The sequence below is a fragment of the Siphateles boraxobius genome, unplaced genomic scaffold (assembly GCF_051911475.1).
Source record: "Siphateles boraxobius isolate OS27281-9 unplaced genomic scaffold, OSU_SipBor_1 6, whole genome shotgun sequence".
NCBI classification, from domain to species: Eukaryota; Metazoa; Chordata; class Actinopteri; order Cypriniformes; family Leuciscidae; genus Siphateles; species Siphateles boraxobius.
The window spans coordinates 39,616,003-39,630,142 of NW_027509186.1; the positions used below are offsets into that span (position 1 = coordinate 39,616,003).

The window sequence follows — 14,140 nt, forward strand, 5'->3', positions numbered from 1 at the left end:
TATATTTTATCCACTCATTTAGGGCTTGTAGTACTACTGAGCTAGTAGCCTGTGTACAGGGATAAATCTGCAGAAAATTCGAGCAATTACTAAATTGTCTAATATTACTAAAAAGTAAAAGTTTTTCTGTCGAGTTTGAGGTCTGATTGGGCCCCCGAAATCCATACTTATCTCTTCATTTTCTTGCTTTGTTTTTATTGACCCATATTCGTTATTTTTGCTTGTCATAACTTTCTTACATTCAGGGCACTGAATTAAGTGCACTGAATTAAGTGGTATTAACTATGAGCCTAGTTAATACCTCATCCACTATTTCCAGATGCTCTTCTGGGTCATCATTGATGATAATGAAGTCGTCAATATACACCGTCACTGTTAGGCCTTCCATTAGTTTAACTACTATAGCCTGGAATGCATTTGGAGAATTCATGAACCCCTGGGGCAGTCTAGTGTAACAATAGTGCTTTGTTTGGAAGGCTTTCCTCCTTTAGTGGAACTGTCCAGAAACCATTTGCTAAATCTATTTTGGTTAATATTCGGCCTTTAGGCAATCCATTAGTTACGTCCTTAGCATTAATTAAGTACCTACTATCAGGTTCAGTGACTCGATTTAACGCTTTAAAGTTATTAACCAATCTCCAACTTTTGTCAGGCTTAGGTACAGCTTATAGTGGTGAATTTGTGACAGCATTTGCAATTGTTGTAATTACCCCAAGTTGTTCTAGTTCTTTAATGGTTTCTTCGATTTCTGTTAAGGCCTTTTTGTTAATTGGGTATTGTCTCAGTGGTTCTAACACACCCACATCATTTTTAAATCGAGCAGCCCCTCGTTTGTGCTTTTCTAAAATCTCCTTCAATCTAGTTTTGTCTAGAAGGGTTTTATCCACCATACGGCCAATCTCCCCCTTAAGGTCAACCATTTTCATCCATCTGACATAGGCTTCTTTTTTACTTTCACCAACGACGGTGCAAGCGTCCTGCAGTGTAATTAAATTTTCTGACTGATTTGGTATAATGGCTATGCCTTTCCATATATACCAGTCTGAGTTAACAGGCTCTTGGGTTTTATTAAAGCTGTAATACTGCATCTTTAGGCAAGTTAGTTAAACATGTGATGTCCGCGCCAGTATCCAACATGAATGTCTTGCCCTTATAGTCTATATAGAAAAAGACCTCTATTTCTTTAACCAAGTCAGATTGGATGGTTGCTTTTCCTCTGGGGATTTCCTATTTCTGCTTTCTTTCGCATGCATTAGCTCTAACAGACTTCATTTTAGACTGATCCTTACTATATGAATCCCTCCCTTCAAGTCTTTGTTTGGCCCTTTGTTCTCTGATTTTATTTTGTTGCTCCGGAGTCATTTTGTCCCAATCGTCTTTAGAGACATAATTTGAGTTATTTGGCCCATTTCTAGTTACTGCGGGTTTTTGGAAGTGTCTTTTATTAGGATTTCCCAGGCTTCCCCTCTGGTAGCCATTCGACCGTACTGGTTCTTTCTGTACCCTTGGGCCACTTGGTTTCTCAAATTGCTTAGGCTTTAGCGAGGCGTTATGACCCCGAACTCCTCTGAGTCTGTCAGATCGTCGCTGATCTTTTGGTCTGCTCTTTGTTAGGTTTGGATAATCATTTGCACCCTTCTTTTCTGCTTCATGTTTTGACCGCCTATCGTATCGCACTGCGAAAGTTTGCAACTCATTCCATGAAGTCTCTCTACCCCAAGATTTTAAGGGAGTCAAACCTGGGAAGTCTTTTTCAAATTTTAGGAGTTCCTTTACGGTTTGAATGGGTTCTCTGCACAGCTCTGCTTTTACAGAATATTAGAATTCCTGTACTCCTAATTTCTCTTAGTCTTTTTTCATACTTCTCTTTCGCAGTCACTCCAGAAATGTTTTTCTGATGAAGAGTTATGTCTTCAATTCTTAAGTCTAAACCCGTCAATTGGTCAATCATTAATTCTATATCCTCATCATAGATATTAAGTCTTTTCCCCAACTTAACTATTTTCTTAACTATTTATATTTTTCAGTTTTTCATGTTGGTTTTTTGGTCTAGTTTCATTCCATTAAACATCCCCATCTCAGTGGCTGTTATAGCATGTTTTGGTCTCGCCCTATTTGTTCTCACTGACCTCGGGCTAATCTCTTCCTCTGAGGAAGAGGAGTCACTCGACTCATCCTCAATCTGTGAGCCTTCCAGCTCTCTATAGGTCTCCCTACTTTTTTTTTTGGAATGTTCGCTGGTTTCTTTCTCGCCGAGGAAGCCGCAATCTTGGCTAGATTTATGCCTAAACCCCCTCTGGACCTTTCCCCCCTTTCTTCATCTCCTGAGCTTAGGTCATTCACATTACCCCGTTCATCTTGTTGTAAGGGCTCCACTAATTCTCTTCTGCCATATACTGGGTTATAGACTTCCACTAAAACTTATTTTCTTAACTCCAAAATATCCCCCATAATAGGGTCTCTTCCAGTTCTACCTCTATTTTCTGGGAGAGACAGGCGGAGTAATAATGCCAGAGCTTTTTGACAAGCATCATTTTGTTCTGCTAACATGTCCTGTTTGGCTTTAAAACTAGTTGCAGGCATATCCAAAATTTCATCAGCCATAGGCCCAGTTGCCGCTAAGAACATATTTTGCATATATTCGGCCTCCGTTCTTCTCATGCTTTTTTTTTAGGTTATGCCCTGGTTGAATCAAAGTTGTCCTCCCTGCCAGGTCTATGTGTCTATGTGTTCTTGCATAGCTACTACTTCTTTCCTGCGATAATGGTCGCGCCTTCTTACAATTAACTCTGTTCCTCTGAGGAATTGGTTCGTCCCGCTGGGCCCCTATGCTTTCTGCATCGTCCCCTTCAGTCCATTCATTTTCAAAACCATCCTCACGGCTACTTTCAGGATTTACGGGCCTATTTTGAATAGTTTGTCTAAACTCATCAATTAATACATTTTTCGATTGCTCTGAGCTTCCTGTTTGGAAGTCTAATCTTCTCTCCGTTCTGGGACCAGGTCCCGATTCTTCTGGGTCATCGACCTCAGATCCCAGAGAACCCCTATATCTTCTCTGCATAGGGATAATTGTCCCGTCATACAAAACTCTAATTCTTCCATGGTATATTTCTATACTAGAATCTAGTGTTGGTTTGTATGTCACTTCTAGGTCAGGGTCAAATTGAATTACAATTCTGTCCCCTTGCACTCTCTGTGCATTGATCCGTTGTACAACGGATCCTATATCTCCTGCTGCCGTGCAGATAAATTCATGTCCATTGTTTAATTCACAATCCCCAATGTACCACCCTGCATCGTTTCCCTTTCCAACTTTCTGTCTGTGAAACTTATCACGTTTAACTATGTGAATCCGGTAATTTGATGCTAATTGCGGGCGTGGAGATACATCTAACTCCTCTGGTCTTTGAGCCATTTGAGTCGCTACAACTGGAAATGCAGACTGAGAAAAAAGTGCCTTTCCCTTGGCCAAAGGAATCTTTTACACTTTTGTTACATATACTCATTGGTTCTGCCACTCGTTCAGCAGATACTCGTTGGTCCTGCCGAGTGGATTTATTTTGCTTTCTTAAGAATAAGCCGTCCCTTATTATTTCGCGAAGATTTTGGGTCATTCAACTTTGATGGATCAAATTTGTTTTCGGCTCCGGATCAATAAAGACGGACGAGCCCCCATGCGATGGATTATCACGATTAATACCGTTCCCAATTATACTATATTCCCATTTAGAATATTTGTATAACTTCACAGTAACTAAAGAGCCTATCCTTTAGTCGTGTCCTCAAGAGTTAGAGATCAGTCTATACAAAATCGTATTCTATTATAAAATTAATAATAGATTTCCCATTTGTATTATAAGTCTGCCTTTTAAGGGTACTCTTCAACCGTGTTTGCAATATAACAACCCTGTCATATGCTGCCTCTTTGGCTAGGCTATTTGATCAATCATATCTTACAGTGATTATTCTCAGCTCAAGAGAATACTCGCCTGCAGCAGTCTTCTTCTCCAGAAAGGATCCTCCTGGTCCCGTTGGAAGAATTTGACTCGTACTCGATAACCTAAGGTTCAGTCAGATGATTATAATAAATGTTTTAACAAAATTTATTAAAAGAATCAAATGAAAGAAATACTTGTTACAGGTTACATATATAAGTACTAAATAACAGATGTATACTAACTAGGCATCAATGCTTCTTGCGGTCAATAACAGCTGGCGTATTGACTTGTTTGTTGCAAGGAAGAGCAAAGAATCTCCTCCGAGTCTCATCTTTATAGGCTCTTCCCAGGCCTTGCCTTTACATGTTACATAAGCACGAATACACAATGTGGGTTTTAGTAAGCATGAATACACAATGTGGGCTTAACAAGCCTCTCATACGCATTAGTAGGTAATGTAGCTTAGTAAGCCAAAACGATAATGGTTTAATGAGTCAAATAAGCGTATGGCTTCCCATTTAACATATATATGAATGCTATGGTTTAAGAAGACTCATGCAAGCCATAAGCATATTTTCCTGCTGCAGACACTAAGTGTGGGTGTATGGTTTAACACCCCTGATTGGATTAACAGCCCTGGGGCTAAATATCCTTTCTCTTAGAAGGGGGGTCTTGGAGCATGATGGCATTCATTAGTCCAGCTAATTCTTCAACACTAGCTGCAGTGTGCTGGACAGTAGGATTTTTATTATGACCTTTTCTTTTTTGGTGGTGAGTTAAGAATGATGCAGAAGTAAGGGAAATGCCACCTCTAAATGGGCTTCCCTCTACACAAGCCCCGAGGGGAAAAATAGATTGCATACACACATACAACGAGCGCCATTACATCATTACTGGTATTATAGTAACAGACTTTGTTGGATTCTGTCATGTACAATCCAACAAAGTCTGTTACAATAATAATAATAAAACAGATTTTGAGGACAGTTACACTGTATTGAGACAGGTGAGAAATAATAATATTTTTACAGTTTTCAACAATAATTGTCATTGTTGAACCCTTGCTCTTATTATGTTTCTGATTTCTCAGTTTTGTCATTATTTTAGCAAATAATTTATTTTATATATTTGAGACAGTTTGTTTTAAGAAGTTTCAAAGAGTTAGTAAAAGAGTAAAGTAAAAGTTAAAACTTTTTTATTTAAAGGGATAGTTCACCCAAAAATGAAAATTCTGTCAGTATTTACTCACCCTCATGTTTTTCCAACCCCGTAAGACCTTCGTTCATCCTCGGAACACGAATTAAGATATTTTTGATGAAATCTGAGAGCTGGATCACTCCTCCATACTAGTCCATAGATCAAAAATATCTTAATTCGTGTTCCGAAGATGAACGAAGGTCTTACGGGGTTGGAACAACACACTGTAAAAAATTATTGATGCAAAAAGTTGTACAAATGAGGAAATACATGTTGGCTCAACATAATGGTTGTGTCAAAAAAGAAAAATATGTTTGGTCAATAATTACATGATTTCCATGACTGTACTACAAAATGTTCACCAGGAGAAAATAAATAATTGTGTTAACAGAACTTTTAACGTTGCACAAAAAATATTATGTTGGCCGAGCGAGAGGGAACAGCGCCAATCGTCTGAGCATGCGCAAAGGAGTTGTACCAGGCTTCTGGAATTTCCCCAACCACGAGTCACGACATTGAAGTGGTGAGTGCTTCAAAGTTAGTTCCCTGTCTTTGTGTTGCGAGGTAATAAACACATTTAGGTTAAGAATATATCTATTGTCTATCAACAAAGTTTGAAATAGCTTTATTGTGAGTAACGTTACCTTCAATGATTAGCAGTGCTGGAAAATCATTTTAACATAAAGCTTAGCATTCCTTTCCAACTGGCATGTGGTTTTAACGTTGACCATAACGGTTAAGCATGGCATGTTCCCATTTAATAATTTTAATTTTTTTTAATTTTAATATTTTTAATGATCAATATTTTCAAATTCCATTTGCATTCTGGCTTATGATATGTATGATAATTGACTGCAACAGGCAGCTAGTCTTGACAACTAACGTTAGTGCTTTTGCTATCACAGAGTGACTGATCATTTAGGCTAGTTCTAACGGTTAACGTTAGTTTCAATTCAAAGCACGTGTGCCTTCGTGTTAGCAGCTAGTACTTTGCACCGAGGTAATGAGCAAATTTAGGTTAAGAATATATCTTTTGTCTGTCAACAAAGTTTGAAATGGCTTTATTGTGAGTAACGTTACTTACAGTGATTAGCAGTGCTGGAAAATCATTTTAACATAAAGCTTGGCATTCCTTTCCAAATGGCATGTGGTTTTAACGTTGACCCTAAAAGCATGGCATGTTCCCGTTTAATATTGTTAATGGCCAATATTTTAAAATTCCATTTGCATTCTTGCTTATGATATGTATGATAATTGACTGCAACAGACAGCTAGTCTTGACAACTAACGTTAGTGCTTTTGCTATCACAGAGTGACTGATCATTTAGGCTAGTTCGAAGTTAGTTGCCATTCAAAGCAAGTGTGCCATCGTGTTAGCAGCTAGTACTTTGCAAAAAGCCTCCTTTTGCAAGAGTGAAATAACATTTCAATCCGATAAAAATAAATAAATAAATAAAACAGTTGTGCTAACACGAAAACGAATAGCTGCTAATGTTACCAGTGTTGTAAGCTGTTTAACGTTATCAGTTTGCCTCACCAAACCCCCTGTTAGCCTAGAACCCAGCTATACTTAGCCTAGAAGAGGCATGATGGATAATGCGCCATTGTTAGGTTTAAGAAAACCCTAAAAAATACTGAAGTATGGTGGTTCTGTGTATAGAACTATGAGTTTTTTATGCATTCGTATTTTTTTGTATTTCAGGTATTTTTTCAGACTTAAAAATGCAGTGCCGCTATTGTAAATTTTCACATCTGCAGCAAGACACCCTGCTTAAGCACTACAGGCTTCATCATTGGCAAGCAGGTAAAGGTTCTTTTCCCTGCATTCATCCAGACTGTGTTTGTATTTTTACAACAACAGGGGCCTTAAAAACCCATTTATGGAGAGCACATCCTAAAATAGACAGGCCCACTCAGACAGGCACTGACCATGCCAGTTTTCGGTGTGAATTATGTGAATTCTCAGATATTTGCGCACTTAATCAATTCCTGAAATGTACAGTACAATTTCTGTTTGTACAGTAGGCAGTACAGACAATGAGTTTGACACAGTCTCAGTTTCACAAAGTCCATCAGATCAAGCTGATGACATTCAGGAAGATTCTCGAATTTCAGATTCAAACCTTGAGGAATGTGAGCCAGTACTTGAACACAAACTTGCTGCCTTGTTCTTGTGTATGCAGTCACAGTTGCATGTGTCCCAAAGTGCCTCTCAACAGATTATTGATAATGTAAATGACATTCTGTCAATTGCTAACTCAAATACACTGTGTGCAATTCAGAATATTCTGCTAAAGCACAACTGCAATGTTAATGAGTCTATTGTTGCTGACATTACTGACACATTACAAAAAACAAACCCGTTTCTGAGTGCCACCACTGACAAAGGTCCCCTTTCAACTAATCAAACTAAAAAATTTTGGCATAATTGAACCTGTTGAATATGTGTTCAATAGGGTACAAAATCACTCATTTGTTTATGTTCCTCTTTTGAAGACTTTGAAGTCTTTGTTGGAGAGACCTGACGTTCTTGAGAAGATGTTTCCCATAAAGGAGGGTGTACCAGGATTGAACACCTCACCTTTTGATGGTTAGTATTTCAAAGTTAACAAGCTTGTTAATGGTCAAGATTTCAGACTTTCACTTGGGTTTTATATTGATGATTTTGAAATTGCCAATCCATTGTTCACTGATATTCACTGATATTTAGATTTTCTGGTTTAATTACAATAAGATTTTTGCTAGATCCTACACTAGATTTATTTACTTTGACTTAGTAGTCATATGGTGTGTAACGTCTTGGTGATGTTGTCCGACAGAACAGCCGCTCCGATTCTGCTGGGGTGCAGGCCATCAGCACGGTAGAGCCTAGGTCGCTCCCAGAACAGATTCCATTTATTTACAAAGAGCAGTTTCTGTTCATTACACCATGACATTAACCATTCATTTAGAGCAAATAATCTACTGAACCTTTCTTGTCCTAGTCGGTACGTGGGAAGCGGTCCAGACACGATGATCGTTGCTTCAGGCGATGTGCTGCGAACCGTCTCGATCAGGCTTCTGTAGTCCTTCTTCAGGACCTCCGTCTGCCGCAGCCTGATGTCGTTCGTCCCCGCGTGTAGCACCACAGCTCCGACGTGCTCATCACCGTTCAGGATCTCGGGAATCTGTGCAGCGACATCAAGAACATGAGCACCAGGAAAGCAGTGAGTGCGCACCTCACGCTGACCTGAGGTAGCACGGACATGACGGACCATGGAAGTGCCGATGATCACGGCGGCGTCACGTTCCGGCTCGCGAAGAGGGGAGAAGCGGTTCCGGGTGGAGATCTCGAAGACCGGGAGGGGCGGGGAAGTCCTTGGTCTGGTCCTGGCTCGTGTCTTCCGCTGTGGGATCACCCAGGGTCCATGGTGTTGCCTCGGTGCCGGAGTAAATGAAGGCAGAGATGATCGCGTCCTCCTGGGCAGAGAAACGCACGGAGTAGACGAAGTCGGAGTCAAAAAGTTACTAACCACTGACTTGTGAGCATCGGCGCGTGATGTTTCAAGCGCTGATCGCCGATCTCGCAGCTCGGCTTGCTTCACCAGCAGAACACGGATCTGCTTCTCCACCGACTCCAGCTCCAATCATACCGAAAACTGCTCGAATGTGTCCTCACCTGCACTCAGAGGTAACGTTAGACACACATCCGATATGTTCGCCATTATAACAGATGAACAGTAAATTAGTAGTGATACTACCAATATCACTACTAATTTAGGACTGAAATGATGGATATAACCTGTATCCTTTCAGTGAAACGGGTGTAAAATGAGAGGGTCGATAGGCGCGAGGCCACGCGTGAAATGCTAGCGGGCTAAAGGCTAGTAGCCGAGATTCGGAAAGTTGGATCTAAGTAGCGATATCAAAGCAATCCGATTGTTTTTCTATAAGGAATAGTGTCGAGGATAAGTTCACATGATATAAAAATAGAAAGTGCTTGTTTATAAATGAGTGGTAAAGAAGAAAATCAGGGATTAATGAATCAATTCGACGGAGCTCCAAACACAAACACAGATCGCACGCGCATGCCCATGCGCATGCCCTACAGCAAGCATGACATCCACTCAGTCATCAGCTTCATTACCCCCTTCAGTTTCTCCTCTCTCTACATCTAGATTTGAGCAGTGGCCAAGCATGTTTCCAGTGCCTACCTTTTCATATGATGTGGAGTTGAGGCTGAAAAAAGCTAATGAGGATCTTCAAGAAAATGGAACAGCCCTGATTGTTCCAAGAGACATGAAAATGAATATCTTGGACAAATTGGCTGAAACTGTGTACTCTTACAAAGCTTACCCAAAAGACTCTGAAATAGAGAAGGTTGCATGTGCTTTGGTAGAAAAACACCCTAGTCTCAAAGACCCAGGATCTGACACGACAGGATGTGAAGGATGGAAAATGAGCCTGAAGTTTAAAATGGCTAATTATCATCAGAAACTCCGCAATGCAGGATGCAGTGAGATGGTTGTGAATACCCACTCTAGACATTTCGAGGATCTCTCAAGAGACCCAGAAGATCTGAACTCAACTTTCTTCCCGACCATCCTGTTGGTTTGGATGAAGAAGAATTGGAGAAGGAAAGGTCATTTAAGGAGGAAGAAGTGAAAATGAGAAATTTGAGCTTGACCGTTTTGAATGCAAAGATGGAGACAACATTTTCCTTGAGGAGAACGGAAATTGTGCAGGATCAGCCGCTGGTGTCAACAATCAAGCAAAGATGGCCAGGACTGTTTTTTGAGGAGGAGGTAAGTCAGTTTTTCCTCTGTCACAATTGGAATTGGATGTCTTGAAATAATTTGCTTTGCTTTTACTTGTTTGCTTCTGAATCTTTCATTACCCACAGGTTTGTGCTGAATTCTTCCGCATCAACCGTATTGACCTGAAATCAACATTCCTTGACGTCGCTGGACAATCATACCCAGGGGTTGCTGAAGATGTACAGAGCCAAAGCAAGACAGGGAAAGTGGAACAACTTGGATGAACTTCTGGAGAAACTGGATGCCCAGGTATGTTAATCATTACTTTGTATAAAATATAACAGTGTTAAACAGTGTAACATAATTTACTGATACCTGTTTAAGAGAAGAATCTGCCAACAGCTCACTGCTCCACAAAAACTTAACTGCAAAACTCAACATTTTAATTTCAAGGTCTCTGTCAGTTGAGTTGCTACTTTGTCTTGTGACATTTATCCATTGCTCATTATGTGAGCAATAGAATTACATTATATGATCAGAATGTGTCAAAAAGGTTCCATGTATACTTGATGTTGATTATCTACAATACATGTACAAATCCCACAAATACATAATATAATGGATGCCATAAATGGTGTTCAGAGATGATGGCTTATTTTTTGTTTGTGGGACATGTCACGTATTGTTTACGTTATCTTATTTACATAGGGTGTACATGGAACCTCGGTGAGACTTTGATTATGGTGCTATTTTATTGTTTCAATTGGTATGTATAAGAAACCGGGCAAAGCAGTCAACTTCCCTGATTAAGACCTTGTGATCAACATGTATGCATTACACAGAAATATTGTGGTGTAGTATTAAGCTGTTTTTCTCCTATCATATAGCTCCGTTTCACCACCACCTACATAAGTTACTGTGCAAAATTGACTACTGGTAATTTCACCATTGGTTCATCTTGACCAGCCTCATGAAAGTCACCTGACATGCTTTTGGTCAATATGACTGAACAAAAAACAGCCAACAAGCACACTGTATGTTTGAGATCTATTTTAGGACTGTTAGAAAACCACTCTCAGTATCTAACCTAAGTAGACTCTGGGAATGTTATTCCAACAGTCTTAAGGGATCTGCATACTTGCTGCACTTGTTAGCTGATTATCCCTCGCAGATTGTAATCTTAATGTATTTCAGGTAACTATTTCATGAAGTTGGTTGTAATGAAGCCCAATGGTGAAAGGAGTAGGTGATCCTAAACTGTTGGTAGAGTAGATGTGTAACCTCTTTGTGAATTAGATTACTTAATAATGTCTTATTGATGACCTGTCTTTTTGGCAGACCACAGATCTAACTACTTATAGAAGGTCTGCTGTTCTTCGTGGTCTTCCCCTGTACTTGAGAGAGCCAGCTTCAATTTCAAAGACTATTAAGGTAATTAATTTGAATATCTTTATGGTATTACTGTTTGAGATGCAGTAATGATTGCATAAGACATTATGCTTTCAGTCTGACACTAAGTGTCATTTATTGTGTTTCACAGGATACCGAGGCACTGGGGCCACACACAAAGGCCATGAAAATGGGGATCCTGGAAGTGACTGACAGTTCTACCAACTCAGGACCATATTCCACAGTGGTCAATGTGGCTGTAGTACTGGAGGAGGAAGTTGTCATGGACAATCTGGGAGCTTCACAAATGCCCTCATGATGCTCTTTGGTCTGCTTTATGCTGTAAATATGGAGTACCCTAAGGACTTAAGGTACACATTCGAGGCAGTCCAGAAGATTATCTTAAACCTGGGAAAAGAGTGCACAGCAAGGATACAGTCCTTGAAAAAAAGTTATTACAGGTGTAATGGTCATTACATGTTATTGTCAGCCATTGAGGTATCAAAGGTTTCATGCAAAAGTTTCTGTTAATGCCAGTGATTTTTTTGTTGTTGAATTTTTGTAACTGCTCTGGAACTTGTTGATTATTTTTTTCCCCACGCAGTTTATTTGTGAGGAATTTGAATTTCAGAGGGAATGTCTAAGTTTGTTTTAATAATATCTGAGTTTATGCTGATATTTGATTTGCAGTGTTGGGCAGTAGCGTCGCTACAAGTAGTGACACTACTAGTTTAACTACATTTCTCAGTAGCGTGGTGGTAGCGTCGCTGTTTTCTGAATCAAATAGCTTTTCAGTAGCGAAGCTCTTTTTTTTATCAAGTAGTGCGGTAGCATCCACACAAGCTAACTGTTACATTTTCCCAAGCATTTCTAAAGCTCAAGCTCAAATCGGAAATGCAACTGCTAAGTATCACTGATGCTGGATCAGTTAGTGACGGTGACTTCTTCTTCTTGTTGTTTTACGGTGGTTGGCAACCATAGGGCCATATGATTTCATTAAGTTATCGCAATACGGAAAACATGGACTGAATTGCGATATCCATGCATAAAAACAAAATTAACTGTATAACGCGGAATTTCACGGAATTCGTCAGATCTTGGATGAAAAGAAGGTAAGCAAACTTAAATAAAATCGCGATATAGACTAGTGTCTGTGAATATTAAACCGCTTAAAGACTAACTTATTTAAAAAGGAATCATGCATGTTCTGCGTGTCTCTGTGAATGAATGGCTCAGACGTGCAGATTCATTTACCACACACTAAGCACCCATGACGCTTGCGATGTTTTCAGTAATGGATCGATGAACTTCATCTACACACAGCCGCTCTGATAGTCACTTTAGCAGCATTTTAGCTTGATTTGAGAAAAACTATCGTCATATCAAAAAAAAAAAAACAGAGACTCAAAGGTCTAACTACATGGCACCCTGTCAAAATAAAAGGTTGATTTAACATTTGAAGAAAGTTTTGCTTAAATCATTAGGCCTACATTTTAAATAATTGGTCATTACAATTGAAACCATTAAAACAAAAACTATTTTATAGAGCCCTTAAAATGTAATTTAAAAATGTTAATAAATTATTGTTAAATTATATACGTTTCATGATTTCAATTAATTACACGTTTTTGATTACTAAAATGTTATTTAACCATTAAAATGGGAGTCCAGAAAAATTAAAACAAAATAAAACTGAATTTGGAATGTGGGAAAAAATAAAACGGATTTCATAGGACCCTACAAACCAGCTTTTTGGTGCATTACCATCACCTTCTGTTCCGTATGGTGTGATATCACGTACCAGTATCAATCCTTGGGCTGACACGTGAGAAATGGAAAAAGATGCACACACTCTTGACACCTGGTTTTGTTATAGTTTTATATAGTTATATGGTTTTATATAGTTATGTTTTTTTTGTGCCAAATTGGTTTGGACAGTTGTTCCAAACCAAACCAGTTGTTCCAAACCAAACCATTGGTTTGGAACAGTCGATCCAAGATGGCGCCGCAGACGGCTGCCTCGGTGTGGAGCTCTCCAGCTATTGTGTTGTTTTTGTTCGTTTGTTCTGCGTTTAGTAATTCTTTTCCTATCAGTTTCACCAAAGACGAACTACTGGACATTAGGAAACACACACCAGATAACTTTTCTACAGTTTTTGATTATTCGGACGTCTTGCAGGACATTCTCGTCGGAGGGGCAGCGTTGTTGTTCAAACGCCCGTTCAGACGCAAACGCGGGAAGCGCGCCGGCGCGCTGGTTAAACTCCGCGAGCGCGGCCTGCGCACTGCACTCCCCAGTATTCATCTCGCGAATCTCCGATCCCTTCCTAACAAAACGGATGAACTTCTTCTCCTCACCCACACTAACAAGGACTTTTTAAACTCTGCTGCTCTGTGCTTCACTGAAACCTGGCTGAGTGAAGCCATACCGGACAACGCAATACATCTGCCGGGCTTCCAGCTGTTCTGAGCGGATCGCATCGCGGAGCTAACGGGGAAAACAAGAGGAGGTGGATTGTGTTTCTACATTAACGAAAGTTGGTGTTCAAATGTAACAACACTGAAGAAGATCTGCTCTTCTAATTTAGAGGCACATTTCATAACCTGTAAACCGTTCTACTCGCCTCGGGAGTTTTCCTCTTTCATTCTCGTGAATGTTTACATCCCTCCAGACGCGTGTGTGAGCGCGGCACTACAAAAGCTGGCTGAACAGATAGCTGAAACAGAACAAAGGTACCCAGACTCTCTTTTAATCATTCTTGGGGATTTTAATAAAGCAAATCTTTCCTGTGAACTACCAAAATACAGACAGCACGTTACATGTCCCACCAGAGAGAGTAATATACTGGACCACTGTTTTCACCACAATAAAAAATG

General features: G+C 39.8%; 4 protein-coding genes across 4 annotated transcripts in view; all 4 read left to right on the forward strand.

Annotated features, from left to right (window-relative positions):
• LOC143715491 (uncharacterized) overlaps window positions 1-14,140 on the forward strand; it is a 659,702-nt gene that overhangs the window by 132,750 nt on the left and 512,812 nt on the right. The window lies entirely within an intron of this gene.
• The window catches only part of LOC143715483 (uncharacterized), a 349,601-nt gene that overhangs the window by 98,019 nt on the left and 237,442 nt on the right, over window positions 1-14,140 (forward strand). The window lies entirely within an intron of this gene.
• Window positions 1-14,140, forward strand: part of LOC143715461 (uncharacterized) — a 272,811-nt gene that overhangs the window by 66,097 nt on the left and 192,574 nt on the right. The window lies entirely within an intron of this gene.
• Window positions 10,112-11,680, forward strand: LOC143715486 (uncharacterized). Its single transcript, XM_077207320.1, has 3 exons — window positions 10,112-10,183; window positions 11,213-11,305; window positions 11,415-11,680. Exons 1-3 carry the CDS (start codon window positions 10,112-10,114, stop codon window positions 11,580-11,582), a joined length of 333 nt encoding a protein of 110 aa, XP_077063435.1. The 3' UTR covers window positions 11,583-11,680.

What these genes read in the sequence shown, in the direction of transcription:
- LOC143715486 (XM_077207320.1), top strand. Translation starts at nt 10,112, where the DNA reads ATGTACAGAGCCAAAGCAAGACAGGGAAAGTGGAACAACTTGGATGAA. An exon ending in TGGAGAAACTGGATGCCCAG is followed by an intron (nt 10,184 to 11,212) that starts GTATGTTAATCA and finishes TCTTTTTGGCAG; the next exon opens with ACCACAGATCTAACTACTTA. An exon ending in CAATTTCAAAGACTATTAAG is followed by an intron (nt 11,306 to 11,414) that starts GTAATTAATTTG and finishes TGTGTTTCACAG; the next exon opens with GATACCGAGGCACTGGGGCC.